The sequence below is a fragment of the Haliaeetus leucocephalus genome, unplaced genomic scaffold (assembly GCF_000737465.1).
Source record: "Haliaeetus leucocephalus isolate CR32 unplaced genomic scaffold, Haliaeetus_leucocephalus-4.0 Scaffold808, whole genome shotgun sequence".
NCBI lineage: Eukaryota > Metazoa > Chordata > Aves > Accipitriformes > Accipitridae > Haliaeetus > Haliaeetus leucocephalus.
This window is the reverse complement of record NW_010973244.1, coordinates 3,031,975-3,049,994: the sequence shown is the minus strand read 5'-3', so window position 1 is coordinate 3,049,994 and position 18,020 is coordinate 3,031,975. Positions and strand designations below refer to the sequence as shown.

General features: G+C 42.4%; 1 protein-coding gene across 1 annotated transcript in view; it reads right to left on the bottom strand.

Annotated features, from left to right (window-relative positions):
- The window catches only part of VOPP1 (vesicular, overexpressed in cancer, prosurvival protein 1), a 65,590-nt gene that overhangs the window by 9,886 nt on the left and 37,684 nt on the right, over positions 1–18,020 (bottom strand). The window contains exon 2 of the mRNA XM_010581809.1: positions 11,870–11,928. Coding sequence (XP_010580111.1) covers positions 11,870–11,928 — 59 coding nt within the window. The remainder of the gene's footprint in view (positions 1–11,869; positions 11,929–18,020) is intronic.

Sequence of the window (18,020 nt, the reverse complement as noted above, 5' to 3'; positions counted from 1 at the left end):
GGTTCATAAAAAAACAATTAAGCACACACACATATTTATTGAATTGGTATGCGTATTCTTTAAATTACATTCGTGCTTTGGCTCTTCATTATGGAGAAGGACTGATTATGCCCAATGCCAGTTGAAGAAGAATGAGCCTTACTGTTAATCTAAACTGGACCAAGCCCATCTCCTACAGAAGACTTTTCTAATGCCAGTTTTCCCTCTTTCACACATCAAGATGATCCCGAGAACCGCATTTCCCTAGGGCAATGCTTGTTTCATTGATCACAATTTAACCCATTACATCGGATAAGACATGATCCATTAGTTGCTTTGCTAATCTGCAACTTCACCAAGCATACGGTCTCTCTTTTGAAAACTGTCTGCAATGTGATTTATGATTTAGAAGGTACATCTTTTCATTCATAATTCAGGAGAGTGAAATGAATGCATCTGCATGTCCAACGACTTGCACTGCTAGCACACCAAGGAACTGATGTGTCAGAGATCAAAGTCACACTGCGTGTCAGATCACAGTGACAAGCTTTTTGTATGGGTTTGCACTTAAATCATGACACTGAACTTCTTTCCTTAATGGACAAGCAAAGCACAAAGTTTTACAGAAGGGTATACGGTATGACCCAAACCCCACAAACAAAACCTGTACTTGCACGTGTTCTGCAGATAACAACTGCTCAATGAAATGGTCCAGAAGCTCTTTTCCATTTATACCTGCATCTACACAGCTGATCAAGTCCCTTCTTAGCAGAGCTGCTGCAGCAAAGAGCATTATCTAAAAATAATTCCCCGATTGGCACTTGCTGAAAAGTGGAGAAATTAAAGAGGTAAAGCAAGGATTGCAGTCTTCAGTAGACTGTATGGCCATAGTGGTCTGACAATGTTCCCTGTCCTCACTCAACATGGGTATTCCCCATCAACACCATCCCTTTGAAATGCAGGCTGTAGCATTCTTAGGTTTCCTCTCTAGACTGTTTGCATCGTATGTGCCAAAACTTTATTTAACATTTAAGATGTTTTATTAGCAACATCCTTTGGAAGAGTGAAGCAAAACAAATTGTTAAGCCACAAGTAGTGGCAGAAACCCTACTGTAGACACAGAGACAGAGGATGGGAGGGCGAAAGAAAGCCACAAAACCCCCACAACAACCAAGAAAACTGGGATTCATTGGAATACAAGAAACACTGGCAGTTTTTGAAGTGTGTGCGTGGGGCAACCAAAGGGAGACAGAAGTTAAGTAAAGGAGGATATAGCGATAGACCAAAACTAAGAACAGAAAAGAAAGATTTTTGGGGAAATGGCTAATAGCATCGGATGAAGCTACGGAAGTCCCAGCTGCAGTCCTAATACTGGCATGGGCAAAAGACCAGAAGGAGAACCACAAGTGCTCACAAGAACTGGAAGGGATGGACTGCTGAGACTGGGTCACCTCCAGGCAGGCTCAGTGCTGAGCCCTCAAGGCCAGAAGGCTCAGGTCTGCTACCATTGAACAGATGAAGGCAGACAGCTGAAGTATGTGTATGTATTTACTTGTTCTAGGACAAGAAAGTTAAAAAAAAATTAATCTGCTTGGAACTCAGCTGCCAAGATACAGTGATGCTGAACAGAGAAAAATCAAATGAGCCATGTAACAAAAAGAAAAACAAAGCACGCAACCACCACAAATTGACTAGCAGAAACAATTCTGATGAAGGTCAGTCTTGGCTGTGCTATCAATGAGTAATGCCACTGAGCTCAACAGGACTACACTGCCACAAGACTCAGAATTACACCTGAAGGATGATAAATGAGGAAGAGGATCAATAGAAGGCGTACCATGGAACTGAAAGGGAGGGGGGGTATTTTTCTACCAAGTTTATTTCACCATTTATTAATTCATTTCAGACCATTCTGTATGTGCATTTCCATCTTTCAATAAAAAGCGGTTTTCAAAGCAAAGCCATTGCCTGTACTGCTGCATAAGGAAAGACCCAGGTTATTGACTGCATACGTGGTGAAGACCACCAGACACATGCAGGAGCTTAATGCTACAAGCACGGTGGAGAGGTTATCCCAAGGAACCCATTTTGCTGCAGCAGCCCACTGAACATGGAAATCGAAACAGAGTCCCACTCGGCACTCAGGAGGCCCACCTAAGTAACTATTTCTGAATCCCAAAGCGGTTTAATCTGTCTCCAGAAGGACACTGCAACACAAAGGCCCCATCTCTCCACTAGCATTCACTTAAATACTTCAGGAGCAGTAACACAGGCAAGGTCTTTGGCTGGTGGAGCAGAGTGACAGGCAACATCTGCTTTCCAGCCTTGGTCTTAGAGCTGGTTGTGTCTCCTTGGCATGTCTGCGTACATTGCCTAATTTTCAGCAGGGACACAACTCCACCACAGTTACCTGCAGTCACAGGTTCTCGGCACCCAAAACCATTTCTCTTCTTTTCTTAAACATAGCAAAGATGATCTCTCAGTGCACGCAAGAACAGTGCCTTGTAAAACATAGGTCTGATTTTGACAAATATGTAACTATATATATAACAAATATAACTGCTTCATAGATGAACGCAGCCGTCACCTCAGTGGAACATTTGTACTTGAGAGTAAAACACTGCCGCTGGTACCCAGGAGAGCACTAGAGATACAGTTACCCAGGTACTTGATAAATCACCCAGCCCTTAACTACATAAGAAAATGTAAGGCAAAAAGGAGGAAAGGGGCTGTCAGGTCATTTTTTCTACACAGCAGAAACAACAGAGACAGAAACAATATTTGCTCAGATTAGATTCCTGTCTGCTTTGACACAACTAAAATCTCCTACGAGACAAGATACTTGGCTCCTGTCCTTCACACGGACATGAAAAACAAGTGCAGGCAACAACTGAAAAAGGGATTATTTCTCAATTATTCTTTAGGGGAAGAGCCTATAAACACCATCTCTGTGCAAGAACTCAGCAGAATATGGTAAATACTCCCCCACTTCTGGTGGGATGAGAAGTATTTGCTCAGCTGCTCCTGTCAAACCAACCCTTCTACAAGCCTTCTGCTACCCAACTGCTTGCCGTAACACCAGCCCTCTCTTCTCAGACCCCAAGAGGAAAGCCACACTACAGAGGGACTCTCCTGGTCATCTGTAAAGGCAGCAAGTCTCACCACATGGCTTTCTGGCCAGCACACATCCATCTAGAAGTTTTCTCAGCTCCTCCTGTGGCAGAACCTAGCAAGAACTGCTGCGGTTTGGGCTTCGTCCAGTGGCAGTATACGGTACCTTAAATAGCCATTTTTCAACATAGGCTGCAGGCCTTTCTTTCACAGAACAAAGCAGAGAAACAGCACAGCTTAAGGCTCTGGCAAAAGTAAGCCATAGATAATCTGTATGACGAATTTTAATTTTCTGGAGGTGGAATTGTAAATTTCTCATACCAACAGGAACGCGAGCTTCTAGTTAATCATCGGGCCCCTTATTAAAGGGACAATTAGTTCTTCATATCTCAAGCTGCTCCCAGTGGGCAAGCAGCCCTACTGCATCTAATTGCTGCTCTGGGAGATTATAAGCAGTCTGCTGGCAGGGGGCGATGGGTCTCCATGAATTTTCTATCTGCCTGAATTTAACATACTAATGCACAGTAAATCTTTATTTTCCTTCACCAAGCCACCGCATGATCAAACGCAGAGAAGGACACAGGTACTAATGGCCAACAGTTAAGTGCCACCAAGTCTTTCAAAATTTTAACTCAGGGTCTCCCTATCCAGAAAGGGTTAGAAGCTTCAAGATGACTTTGGGGTCAAGTGCTCCTTGATGCTGCACACAAGAGCTCAAACTAGGCACCAGCCTTCCTGTCCCACTAACAGGAAGCCAGAAGAAATTGATTCTCAGCCTCACATTAGGGTTCTTGCCTGGGACATGGGAGAGTTAATGCTGTGATGGGTATTTCAAGTCAAACAGCCTCAACAGGAAAAACTGAGGCTCACTCATGATAAGACACAACTATGGTTATTGCATCCTCTGGAAATGAGAGGGTGGTGGGACTGGGTTCCCTGTTCCACCTCAGCCAGAGCAGAGTCTGGTTTCAGAGTACTCCTCCACTAGAAGACAGAGACTGCCCTCTTTTCCTCAACTTTCTCAGAGTAAGCTGCCTACGCCTGGTCAGCCTTCAACTCCGAAATCATTCAGGGCTTCAAATATCAAATTAAGTCAGTCACCTGCTTGATCGTCTGTGAAGGCAGAGTTACTAAATCCCTCTCCCTTCCTCAGGACTCCCTCATAGCAAGCTGAGTGGGTTGCTAATTTGATAGCCTAATTCTCCTCAGCTTGTGCATCAGACAACTGCTCCATCAAAACAAACTCAAGTACAAGGCAAGGCATCTAGTTGCTGGGTGATTACAGCAGTTGGGACTACAACCTCAACAGATCCACCAACATCAAGGGAATCTAGTCCCGCATTTGAAGCAAGGAATACACCACCTCAAGGGCACAGACTGTTGAAGCTAGTTGTGATGTTTTGTACCCTTACTGTTTAAGGCCACACAGGACTGAGCAACGGTGGTGGGTTTTTGTTGCCTTTATATGCAGACGGTCTGATAATTACTGCCGTCTTCGTTCACGATACAAACTGTGCGCTTACATTCTTGCGCTGAACTACATATGCAAACAGGCCCTTCCTGTGGCTGCTTGCTGCTAAATTGGTGGCCCTGGCCTGAATCCAGGTCTCCGTTTCTGTACAGTGCCAGCTATTCAAGGAGCCTGGAAGCATGCTGCCTCCCCTCTCCCTCCTCCATGCTGGCTTCAAATCAAATGGAAGAATAAATCAACAGCTAGATTACTGCCCTAAGCACACACCTGCTGACACTTCATGCAGCTGTAATTGCAATGGGAAAGCTAAGTGTATCATCAGTAAAGCCAACTTAATTAAAAGCAGTAAACATAACAGGATGTGGAGCACAGAAAGTAGCTCCCATCATGCAACATGCCCTGTGTCTAGGCTGGGGGGGTTTCCTAGCCTCTTGTACACAGGTTGATGGAAGAAGTGCTCTCTAAGCTATCTGAATAACAGCAAGAGAAAACCATGTTTTTATTGTTTTCAGCTGGAACATTTTGCAGGTTCTTGATAATGCACAAAATTATTATTATAGACTGACCACCAAGCACATAAGGGCTTACATTCAAAACCCAGATGAACACAACTGTGTGATAAATAAAACAAAATTTAATCTGCAAAGGAAGAGAAGTGTGTTGAAATGCACAAGAAATTTATTTCAAAAACCATGAAAAACCACAAACAGAATACAATCAGCATTCTCCTCCACAATAAGAAAAAGAATTGACTGTTCCCATGTAGGACAGGAACATGTTTTAAACATGAATGGTATTAGCAAACATAACTTTTTTAGGTTTATATTAATGTTCTTATACTAATTCTAAATGAAAAATTAAAGAGATTTAATCATCATAAATGTGTACACATGCAGCTGTCTGCTGTATGCAGTAAACTACTTTCTACAGCAGAAACATATTAGCCTAAAAATATAACACCTCCATCCACACATGCTTTTAACATTAATTCAGGTTCTGCTTTGGATAAGCATTAGAAGAGGTTACAAGATGGCACTCCCCTATGTTTATTCTGTTCTTCATATATTTACCAGGAGCAATGGTTAACATTTTTTTCCAGAGAAAGTTTCTGTGTTTCTTTCTGGAGGTCTTTTACCTAGTAGCACACCAGTGAACAGTCAAAAGATACTTAGACAAGGAACCCATGGCTGAGCTCCAATGCATAGGGTCAGTATTCAGGAGGTGGAAGCCAGAACAGGCTACCAAGGAGCTTAGAAATCACATACACGAGTAGGTGTGATGTTAGGAAAGCCAAACCTCACCTACAACTGATAGTTGCAAGGGACATGAAGTGCAGCGAGAAGACCTCCTACCACTACACTGGCAGTGAATGGTATCTGTGGACAAGCCAGAGAGCAGCTGATGTTGTTTACCTCAACTTCAGCAAGGCTTTCCACACTGTCTCCCACAATATTCTTGTACCCAAGTTCGGACATTACAGTCTGGACAGGCGGACAGCTAGATGGGTAAAAAAAACCTGGTTGGATGGTGGGGCTCAGAGGGCAGTGGTCAATGGGTCACATTCTCCCTAGAGAGTATGAAGTAATCGCTGGTAGTACCACAGAGGTCTGGACCTGTCCTGTTGACAAGCACGTTGCTCAAATTGGTGATAGAGTACTCTCACCAAGTTTGGACATGGCACCAAACCAGGCATCAGTCAATGAGCTCAAGGGCAGGGCTGCCACTCAAAGATCTAGACTGGTTGGACAAATGGCCTGACAGGAACCTCGTGAAATTGAACAAAACCAAATGCAAAGTCTTGCCTGTGGGAAGGATGAACATCTTGCTGGCTGTGGAGCAGCTGTGCTGAAAAGGCCCTAGGGGTCATGGCAGACAGCAAGCTGAACATGAGCCAGCAGTGTGCCATGACAGCAATAAAGGCCACCAGCATCCTGGTCTGTGTCAACAGAAGCCTAGCCACTGGATCAAGGGAAGTAACTTTCACCATTCACTGAGCACGTGTTAGACCACATCTAAAATGCCACATATAGTTTTTGTGTCCCCAGTAAAAAGAATGAAATTGATAAACTGGAGTGAGCTCAGCAAAGGGCCACCAAGATAGTCAGGGGCTGGGGCACTTGCCCTGTGAGGAGAAGCTGAGGGACTTGGGCTTGTTCAGCCTTACAGAAGAGATGGCTTCAGATGGACCCAAGAGCAGCCTGCCAGTACCCAGGAGGTTACTAAGAAGATGGAGCCAGGGTCTTCCCAGTGGTACAGGGTGGGAGGACAACATATGATGGATGTAAACCAAAACAAAAAGAGGTTCTGACTTGTATATGAAATAACTTATCCACCATGAGGACAGCCAGCCAGCAGAGCACATTGCCCAGAGAGGTTGTGCCTTCCTGTGCTCTTCCTTGGGTTCTTCCCAGGACCTAAATGGTTAAAGCCCTGAGCAACCTGCTCTGACCTCATGGCTGACCCTGCCCTGAGCAGGAGGTTGGACTGGAAGTCTCCTGAGAACCCTTCCCATCCGAGTTATTCTCTGATCAGTTACTCTCTTTTCCTCACTACTTCTCTTAGAATATCACATTATTAAAAAATTCAATACACAATAATCCAACAGGATGAGCTGAAATAATGTTAACTCAATATTGGATAGCATCATAACTCTTTTCTTCCTCTAAGTCAGCCACCCCGCTCCCCATGGGTGACTACTTCACTGACCCAGTGACATCAGCCACAGTATTTCTACTGCTGTGGACACATACTTAACCACTCATACTCAAAAACATTTGTGCTGCTTTATAAACATGCCATGGAGCCTGGAAAGGAGAGGATTAGAAACATGCAGGTTCTAGCATCTGGAATTTATCACCTCATTAAAAGTTCAGATGTGATGGTAGCTAACAACAGGAGGAAAAGTAAACAGAAAAGACCTATGGGATTGGTCAGTCATACCAGGGAACATACTTCACACTGCAGTGACAGGGACATTCACATTCATTCTAATCAAACTACTCCTCATCAGCAAAATGTAAGGCAGCCTTCCCTCTACTATTCATTCCCAATTCAGAAGTAGAAAAAACAACTGGAGTATCTTAAGTGCTGCTGGCATCTGCACACAGAGGAGATGGTTTCACAATCTAATGCATTCACTATGTCATTATTCACATTATTGCCAAGTAAGAGAAGTATCTTGACTGTCTCTTCTGCCAACCATCAGCACTTCAGCTACATCTAGAATAAGACTGAGTTGGCTTATTTAAGTGAGAGTAGGATGAGGATCCTCGTAGAGGATCAGAGTCAAGTCTGTTAAGACAGCTTTAATTCTGAATTGCTTTCTGTGCATCCACAAAAAGAGACATATGATCTAGTTCTTTAAGCAAAGTCAAGGATAACTTGGCTCCCTGCTTTTCCAAAGGATAAGAATTAGACTCCAATGACTAATTCCTTTATCTGCTTTGTATTTGTTTGCTTATTTTTCCACATAAATAAATGTTTTGCTGAAGCAGGAGAAAAGTATCTAACTGACAATATCTTGTGACTCAGGCAGCTAGGACATGGAGAAATGGTTGGTTTGGTTAGGAAGTAAGTTAAGAGCAGTCTTGGAAATTCTCTGTATCAACAGTAGCAGACCAATGTATGTCTCTCAAATTCCTGGCAACCTTTCCATGATGGCTTCTGGTCTGAAATAAGCTTATTCACACAGTAGAAGTAGAAAAGTTTGGAAAATGATAAATTCCTCAGTCTAGCCTTAAGAAATGGAATTATGTTTGGAAGAAACACACTTGAATTTAACTAAAGCTTACTGGTGATCTATGAAGGCTAGAACAATTACATCCACTGGAAAAATAATTTTAAAAGGTACTAATACCATTAACTATTTGGACAAAGAGATGTATCATTAGTTCTGCAACAGACACCTCCAACTTTTGCCCTAGCTGTTAATACAGAACACATAACCAACAAGTTTTAAGAAAGCTTTGAGCAACAGCTCCAACAGCTTTTTCTTTTTTAAATCATGACACTGGAAGACAGATTGAATCAGAAACTAAAAAAAACTTAAGCTCCAAAAGAAGAACAGTCATATCACTGCAAGTTTTACCCCCCCATCTAGCTGTATTTCCAGTACACTTATTTTGGCACACTGATTTCTTATCCCATGTTCCTCTTGCCCAGCAGACGCAGTCTTATCTCTGTCTTTGGATGGCTGAAGTAGAGCCTTTACAGGAAAGATTAACTCAGCTATCTTGCCTTTAAACTTCTGATAAAAGCAAACAACCATTTTATGTGACAGTCCACCTTGGATTTCTATTACTCTGGGCAATTTAAACAGAAGCAGGCACCTTCTAGGAGGACGTGCCTACCCAGAAGAGATAAGCCATATGGACATGCCAGTCCAGGGATGCCATGGTCTGAGCATGTCACACTAGATCTGTGAATAGACGTGGGACTTGGTATTTCTGAGCTGACAAGCCAACCTTTTCATTATAATACAAAGTGTCTCCAAGAGAGACGTGACAAACTGCCAGCATGGGACCAAAATCACAGGGAAATCATTAAAAAGGATTGCATTGCTGGTTTTCATAAGTCTCTAAAGATAGTCTCAAGACCAAAGGACAGACTACATATCTTAACTGGATGGAAAAAACTTCTGTCAGAAAACCAGCAATAGAAAGGAATGGAATCTATTGCAAACCCATTTGACTAAATGTATCTGTTTCTTATGGACTGTTGCTCCAGAAACTGTAAGATAAAATAAAACCTGTTTCACTGCAGCACATCCCAGATCTAGTTTTGCACAGAGGAGACACTCTCAGGATAAAGTTACATATTATGCCCTTAGATGATTTAACATCTAACCATATGCTAATGGAGAAGATCCTACTCATGTCTGCTCCCCCACAATATGCAGAATACCCCCTTCCTCCCATTTCACCAGTGTTCGCCAAAAACTATACCAAGCTGATTCAACACTGACTTGAATGTGCTAAAATGAACAACTTCTGTGGGATTAGCAAGTTGAATTAACTCAGTGAAGGGTCAAACAAGTGCCAAAGCAAGGGGACTTCACCCTAAGATACTGAGATTGGTGTTGTGCCTCTCCTCCACCATACAGGTGTGAAATGACAGTGCAGGTAGGAAGAAGCTAAGGATCCTAGACAACAGAAACTGAAATTGCAGAAGTAACAAAGTAGGAAACCCCAGGCACGACAGACGTCAGTGACCTTCCTATCATTTTGATACATGCCCCCTTTAAAGCTACTGGGCTTCTACACACTCGAATAGCCTCTCTCCTCTCCCTTCCACATTTCTTCACTTGTCACACATTATCTATCCTCTGAGCTTTACCATCCACAAATCCTTATTGTCTTTCCTTAGTGTTTCTTCTTCCCCACTTAAACTCATAATCACAATAACAACACTAGCGTTAACGTGACACTCATCACCATCGCAACAATCACTGAGCACACACATCCCACCCCTTTCCCCTTCCTTTTTCCATTTACATACACTATCCAGGAGACTGGCAATCACAAGAAGTTTATGCAATGACTCAGATAACACAGTGCTGCAGTAACTACCACAAACACACACAACTGCTAGTAACAGTCTTCTGATTGACCTGACACAGTCAATATACAACAGTTTTCCCTCCACATTAAAAGTCTCCCAAACCAACCAACAACCCACCAACACCATAGTCCCTCTCACAACTTTCTTCCTCCCAACGTTCAAAGCTGTGTGCAATTCCAGTTAACCTCTTTGATGGACTGGAAAATAAACACACTGCTTTTCTACAAGATACTACATTTCAGCACACAAAGAAAACAGTAAACTAGTTACTAAAAGGAAACCAATTAGAAAGCAACCTTGCGCACGTCAGATCTGTTGCAGATAGAGAGTCTATCTGTTGCAGGGCTCGGTATGTATTTACCTGTGGCACGAAGAGTCTGAGCTAACACCCGATATCCAAGTAGCTACCCCTTTGTACTACCAAGGGAGACAAACATTGGCTGCAAAAGCATGTGGGCAGAAACGTAAGCAGAACACTGAGGTGATGTGAATAATGCACTCCTGAATGTCAGGGTACAGTGGGATTTTTATAATTTCATAACATCCCTGCTTCTTTCCCACACTGCAGCAAAACAAAATAAAAAGTAGGTGGAACCAAAGTCCTGTTGTTATTAGCATGCAAAGAAAATGAACTTCTTCAAATTCACCCATCTGTTCTGGCGAACCATTTATGAGTAATTCTCAACATTTCAGTCACCTGAAAAAAGACAGTGAGTTCTAGGCACTTCCTAAGCAGTTAATATTCAGGATCACAGATGATTAAACCATACAGCGTTTCATTCTTTCAGTGAGCTTTGTTTCTCGCCTGGCTTCCAGGCTGCTTTTGGTCTCTAGCATTTCTCTCCCGTTTCTGGCAGATGAAGTGGAGGTGGAGAAGAAAAGGGAGGAAAGTTGTTGGGTAGCATAAGGATTACAGTAATTTTCTATCCTTCAGCAAGAAAGAGCTTGCTCAGGGAACAGATGACCTAATGCTGCTACCTACTCCTCCACCCCACTTTATTTTTTTTTTTTTTTTTTTAAACTTATGTTTACGGGTGTTTGCAATTATAGAGTTATACAACCCAGGGACAAAGTTTAGTACATTTATCTCCTTTCTGCCCCCAAATCCACAGGGAAGACACCTCCCACCCACACATTTCCTCTGCCTTTTTGTTGTTGCTGTGGGCGATTTAAAACAGAAAACTGCAATTCAGAGAGATCCTCAATCGTGCACCTACAGGTCATTGACATTTGGTTCACACCCAAGCCTGATGTGAATGTAGATGCCACTCATCAAAAGGACAGTTATGCCACGGATAACAAATCATCCCAACTCCCTAAATTTAACAACAGTATTAGCACCGGGACAAACTTACTTTCAAAGCAGTCTTGGTACTCTGCCTGATTACCTGCCCTTGCTCAAAACAAAGGGAGAACTGTCCTCACATGGCTCTACTTATGTTTCCTTTCAGCACTCTGAAATAAGAGCCATTTAAGATCTTGCATTTTGTTTTCAACTGGAAAGGTCGCCTGTATTGGATGGTGAAAGGGGACTGTACACTTTTTTTGAATAGGGAGAAAAGGGAAAGAAATGAGACATGGGAAAGGAGGAAAAGGAAAGTATTGCATCTTCATCTTTAAATAAGAAGAAGTCACAGAGAAGTTATGGAAAAAGCATGATTAGTGAAAGAACAGCACTCTAAGAGCCTACAGAATCTAATTCTCTCTTGAACACTAGAAAACACAAAAAGGAAAGTGATGACTACTTACATATAATATGTAGGATATAATCCTTCAAAGTACCAGCAATGCTTTTTGGCCTCCGTACACTACAAAGAAAGAAAAATATGGTATTAATATTTACATAGGACAACGTACAATTAAACTCAAGTGTAGAGTATTTATAAATACTGTGACTTTGAGCAATTAGGAAAGGTTTATATTACCAAAGATTTCCCAATCCCAATACACACAGCAACTGGGAAGCCAGTTCATGTGAATGGCAGCATGCCCTGCCAGGGTTCAGATGCCTCACGCAGGGCTTTGTCTGCAGGGCCCCGTAGCTTCCCATGATTCACGAACAAAGTAAGTACATTCGGTGCAGGCACAGCATCCAGCTGCATGTGTTCCCTAGCAGAAATGCTGTCTTAAAAGACCACAGAGAACTTAAGAGCCCATTCGTGATTACAGTCACTTAAGAGACCTCCAAGGCATAACCAGTTTGATGACACTATGCATATGACTACGCAGCAAATTCAATAATTGCAGGGAATTATTAATCTTTCTGGAAGTCTCTGGTGTGCGGAGCCAGGCTCGGGAAGGAGCAGAACAGAGAACCCATCCATCCCATCCCCTCTTCCTACAGCTTGGAAATTTCTCAAGTGTTCATTAAAGTACCGGGGAAAGGAAACTGCTTTCCTGCAGCCCAGGGGTATTGTTCTCTTTCGCAGATTGCCAGCATATCCTTGTTAAAGGATGGCGACAGACATTTTCTCAGCATGCGTGTGCAGGCAACGTGGGAAGTGCACATTGTTACGGGAACTGCCAGAGTACAGACAGCAGCTCAGAACAATAGCAGCGCTTAAAAAAGAAAGCCAGGCATCATGCCCAAACTCTATATACAATGCACAAAATATTTCTGCGTATCCCACTGACATTGCTAGCATAAAATGCTGTCTTCGTTGCAAACATAGCTCCAGGAGCTCCACCGCAAGCTGCGTTATCTGATCACACATAGCCAGGGCAGCGTGGAATACCTTGCTGGGGTTTTAGCAACAATTCCCTCTGCTGCTCACACCTGACACCCAATGTTGGAGAGCGCTCGGCACACCAGCGGTGCTTGGATCATCCTTCATGTTCACTTGGCAGCTCACCTTTAAATAATAGCTCATATAAGTTTATTAGCCTCCCCAAATCCCAGAATACTAAATGAATCCAGTTAAGACAAAGACAAAGTGTTTTTAGATCCCCAACTCTCACTCCTCAAGAATAAGAAAAGCTGCAAGCTCTTTAATGACCATCTGATGAGCTAAATCACAGACAGATCAATTACAGCCTATGAAGACAAATGGCTATGGATTAAATTGTTAAGAGCAGTACAGGAGATGGGGAGAGGAGACGACACTTCTGATGCGTGCCATCAGGCCTTTCCACTAATACAACAGGCTCACACCACTCTTCAAGATGCACAAGCTTTAGCTTCTGTTGAAAGGACTGGAGCTTTTTCCTCAGGATAAACACAGCAGAAGCCTCATTCCCCCCTCAAATCAATGCTGTGCTCCAGGCAGTTTACGCAGGAGGGCTCCGTAGCTGTTGCTGGAGCAAGTGGTGTTCAGAGATCCATCTCCACATTTGCCCTATTCCCTTTTTTCCCCCCTCCTTCAAAGCTTCCAACTTCTTAACGCTTCCTTCCGAATATTTTCATCAGCTGGCTGTTTCCTCTTACTCTAAAATTAGAAATATGCCAAGTTTGTCTCCGTAAGACCCTACAAACAAATATACATTATAAACCCAGCAGGTCTGCTGCTGAGTCAGTGAAAAATACTTGGACTCTTCACCTTTGAAGGCTGCAGATCAGCAGGCCCTGGCTAAAAACCTGGTGCCTGCACATCAACCCCTTGGGAAGCCTCATTTCAGAGTCCAGCTTGGGGTGTATGCTGTTGAATGTTTTTCCTTCCTGCTTCTCAACCAATATGAGTCACTGTTTACCTCAACAGCCTTAAAGCCTTCGTCAGTCTCAAGCATTTTAATTGATGTTTTCCCAGCAACGTTTCTGACCACATGGAGCCTGCCTACCCTTTACAAGTGTAAAGGATACATTTATATTCAGCACTCATTCTGTTCACCCCCCTCCCCATATTTTAATCCACTTTACAAGTTCTAAAATGAGTTTGGAAGACTCCTCCTTCCCACATCTCCCAAGTTGTAAGATTTCTGTTTCTGCCTCTTTACAATTCTGTTTCAGACAGCCAATATGCTTATTGCTGTCACAAGAAAGGCTCCAGCCTGGGAAAGTTTTGCAAGTAACAGTTCCTTCTAGCTTATAGGCCTTAGATACCTGCACTAAAAATCCTGCGGTGCCCAGACTTTGCTTTTATATGGGCCCTGGAACAGCAAGTACCAATCCGGATTCTGCCTTTTTTTAGTATCACAGTGCTATGAATACTGCATGGCAGTTGTTCAGCTCTCGTACATGGGAATCAGGCAAACAAGCAAGTGGACCTCATATGTGAGCAGGACAGCCGAATACAAGACACATCACACGTCAAACAGATTTACACACACAGAGCGCACCACTGCAGTCCCTGCTCGGTTAAAACTTCTACCGATCTCCACGGCAACTTTACACCAGTAAACCCCAACATAAAGCAGGTGACTACTAACCACTGTCTCTACTGCTGGTTAGCAGACCTTGCAGGAATTCACTGCTAAGAATAAGAGGAGAATGTCATTGCCTCCAAGGATTTGAGCCTCTTTAGCACTCAGGTACCAGAGACATGAACAGGATAGTCAGGGCACAGATTAGTTAGTTTTTCCCACCCCGCACACGTCCTCTGAAGCAAGCTATGATCAGCATCGCTTGCCGAGATCCAAATTATTCTTCTGAGTGGTACTGGCCTCTTAGTTAAGCTGGTGGAGAGCCATACAAGCATGAGAGGGGATGTATGCCATCAGCATCAGGCTCTCATCCTCACAGAGCCTTTGGAGGATGATGTCCTTGTAGTTGTTTGAGACTATCAATCCCTCAAGAAACCACGACTGGCAGCAACTCACTGCAGTCCGCAAAACAGACACAAAGGGAAGATTACTCATATTACTGCAATACAAAAGGACGTCAGACATCAGGGTTGGTGCCCACTCCACTAGCTCCTATATGAAGACAGGCTGTATCTCAGAGTTTCTAACAAGCTTTCGTTCATGTCTTTAAAAAGCCATTTACCTATTCACCAATAGCAAAAAAAGAAAAAAAAAGTGTGTTTATGGTTTTTAAACTAAGCTTAGGTACGGCTCTGCTGATGCTTTCAACTTTTCTAGGAGAAGGACTCTGCACATTTCGATTATAAAATTCCCCCTTCTATGTCCTTCAACAATTTGGCACAGCTATAAAATATAAAGACAAGAGTACATTAATTTTTTTTAAATAAATGATGCAGGTCTAATGGGGTGTGCATATGTAATCTTTAGAGAATTAATGGTACGTGAATTAGCCAGATGCTTGAATACATTCCTTAAGACTGTGTATTTGGAAAGAGAAAAAAAACACAAGACTTGGGTTTTTGTTTGTTTGTTTTTAAATAAATCAGCATCTGTCTTGTAGCTGTTTTCTTTGACAGACTGCAGCAACACGAACTGCAAGCTATCCTTTTCTGTGGCCTCTAAATTCATTCAGATTTCCTTTAAGAAAGGAAACACGCTTCCTGCCACAGATTGAAATTGCAAATGTTACTGCTGCTAGGAAGAACAATGAGAAAGAAGTTACCAAAACATTAACCAAAGACTGGTTTTGATCACACCGTAAAATACAGAACGTGAACACATATGTATGCACATGGTGTGGGGGTAGACAGAGCAGGCAGCCTGCTCACTGAATGTCTGATGGTACTCTACAGATCATTAGTTATGCTTTGCAGGATTTGCAGAAATACTATCTCCAGCCGGAATATCCTCCACATTGCACATCATTACCTTTCAGTCCACAGGACAATAAAAAGAAAACAGATCTGATCAATTAATTACTCTTTGCAATCAAGGGAGCAGTGGATTCATGACCAGTGCTTTTATTGGAGGCTTGGAAATTAATAATAAAAAAGTAAAAACAATTACAGTCCCATCTGCAGATAGTAAATACTTTCCAGTACAAGTACAGTCTAGTTTTGTTACAGGTACCAATGAAAAAAGCAGCCTGCTGTGGACAAGCGTGATTGTGGAGGGCAGGGGGAAGGCAATAGCTATCTGTATGCTGAAGGGACATCCAGAGCGAGTTTGTGACATCTGCTCAAAGCCATATTCTGTAAGAGGCACAGATCTGCTATCAATCACAAAGTCAGTGAAACCCTATCAGTTATCAGCAACTGAGGGTGAGGCTCTTTCTTTTTACCCAGACAAAAAGCTAGATGCTACACACAATTTCCATTACGTATTACAGTTATAAGGATCCAAATAGGTAGATTCAGAAGGAAAAAAGCAGGTGTTTAACAGAGTGACCTGCCATACTGATATGACAGGAATGGCTTCTAGTATTCTCAGATGACCCACTTAGTGGCTGTTACCTCCCATTCAGCTGGGTATATGCTATACATTAGTATAGTGCAAGTTGATCCAAATGCCATTCTTCTGGCTACAGCCCCTGAGGCTTTGCTAGGATTAATTCATAGATGTACCAGAAGAAAGAGTTAAAAGTATCTAAGACATGGAACAAGACCTCATCACTTCTGAGCATCACACAATCCTATTTCAACATACACCCAGAACTCTGTCTTCCACACAGGTAGATCAAACTAGTAATCGAGGAAACGGGAAGGACAACACCTTTCTGACCGTATGGCTTCACAGCATCTGAGAAACAACTGGCTGTGCCTGCTGCCTCTGTTACAGAAGGCCTCTTGCAAAACTCACCCGCAGAGATCTTTCCCAATTTTATTGGTCACTGCACCTGGCAAGTACTTGATGAAGCCCAGACAAAAGGATGGGACAGTCTACAGTGCAAGTCCAGACTAAATAATCAGTTCCAGAAGGCACATTATTGGCTAGGAATAACAACATTTTATGGGATCTGACCTTTAAAATTGTATCAGTTTTCAGAACACTATCCATTTCAGTGCCTAGACAAGAGCTGAAAGCATTATGAGCTGCTCATTAGATATGGTGCGCTGAAATCAGAAGGACTTCTGCATGCTGAAAGTTTGAAAGATTGGATTTGCAGAGACAAGAATATGAGCACACTGCTCTTCCATAGCCAAGAAAAGGGCAAAATATCATCCATTAGAGTAAGAGACAACATATACTGAAACCGAAAAGTGCAGCCTAAGGGTGAAAACCATTTACTAGAGAAAATACATTTTGTTTTATAGCCTTGCCTAAATCCATCAAAATTAATCCCTACTTCTTCCCCGGTGATGCTAACAGCTGAGGGTAAAAGTAGCCCATCTCCAAAATATTCCAAGAAACTGAGCTCGCAAGCCATGTTACCAGTGATTTCAACGAATACTCTTGTCGCAAAAGACAGAAGCAACTCTTACTAAAACCAGGATTAGGTTAAGGTATTTTTATTTACTAAGGTAACGAGGAAACAGCAGGAAACTCTTGTATAAAAGGATGCCGATCCTTTACCAAGCTTTCCCTCCCATGTAACAGTAAACAGAACAAATACTATTCCAGATATACAGCTGTTTCATCAAGACCAAGATTACAAAGTCATATAACTTATAGTATAAAGAATGCTTTTCAGAGATTTCAGAAGGAGTTGTTTCTGGCCAGTCTTTTTGGCCGTTCTCTAAGAAAGAAGGGAACGTTTCCCATATAGGATTCTTAAAAGAAGCAACTTCTCCACCTTGAATTAATCAGCCTGTGTTTTGCAACAGTAAAAAATTTCAGCACAAGCAGCTAATTCTTATTAGTTCTTCTGCTACTCAGAGCACATGCATTAATCATCATACTTTTATTTAGAATTAATGTGGGTTTAGCATTAGATAGCCTCCCATCCCAAAGCATTACTTCGCATTTAGATCTATTAACCTTTCCCACAAAAGAAATACAAATATCCCTTGCGTGCAATTTAATTTCAGGAGCCTGACTTTCTTTTTTTTTTTTTTTTTTTTTTTTTTTCCGTTATGCAGCACATTGCAAATGCCCTTCAGTCCTAGAACGATACAATTTCAGTTGAATATAATCGTTTCATCTGTACCCTGGGGCGGGGGGGGGG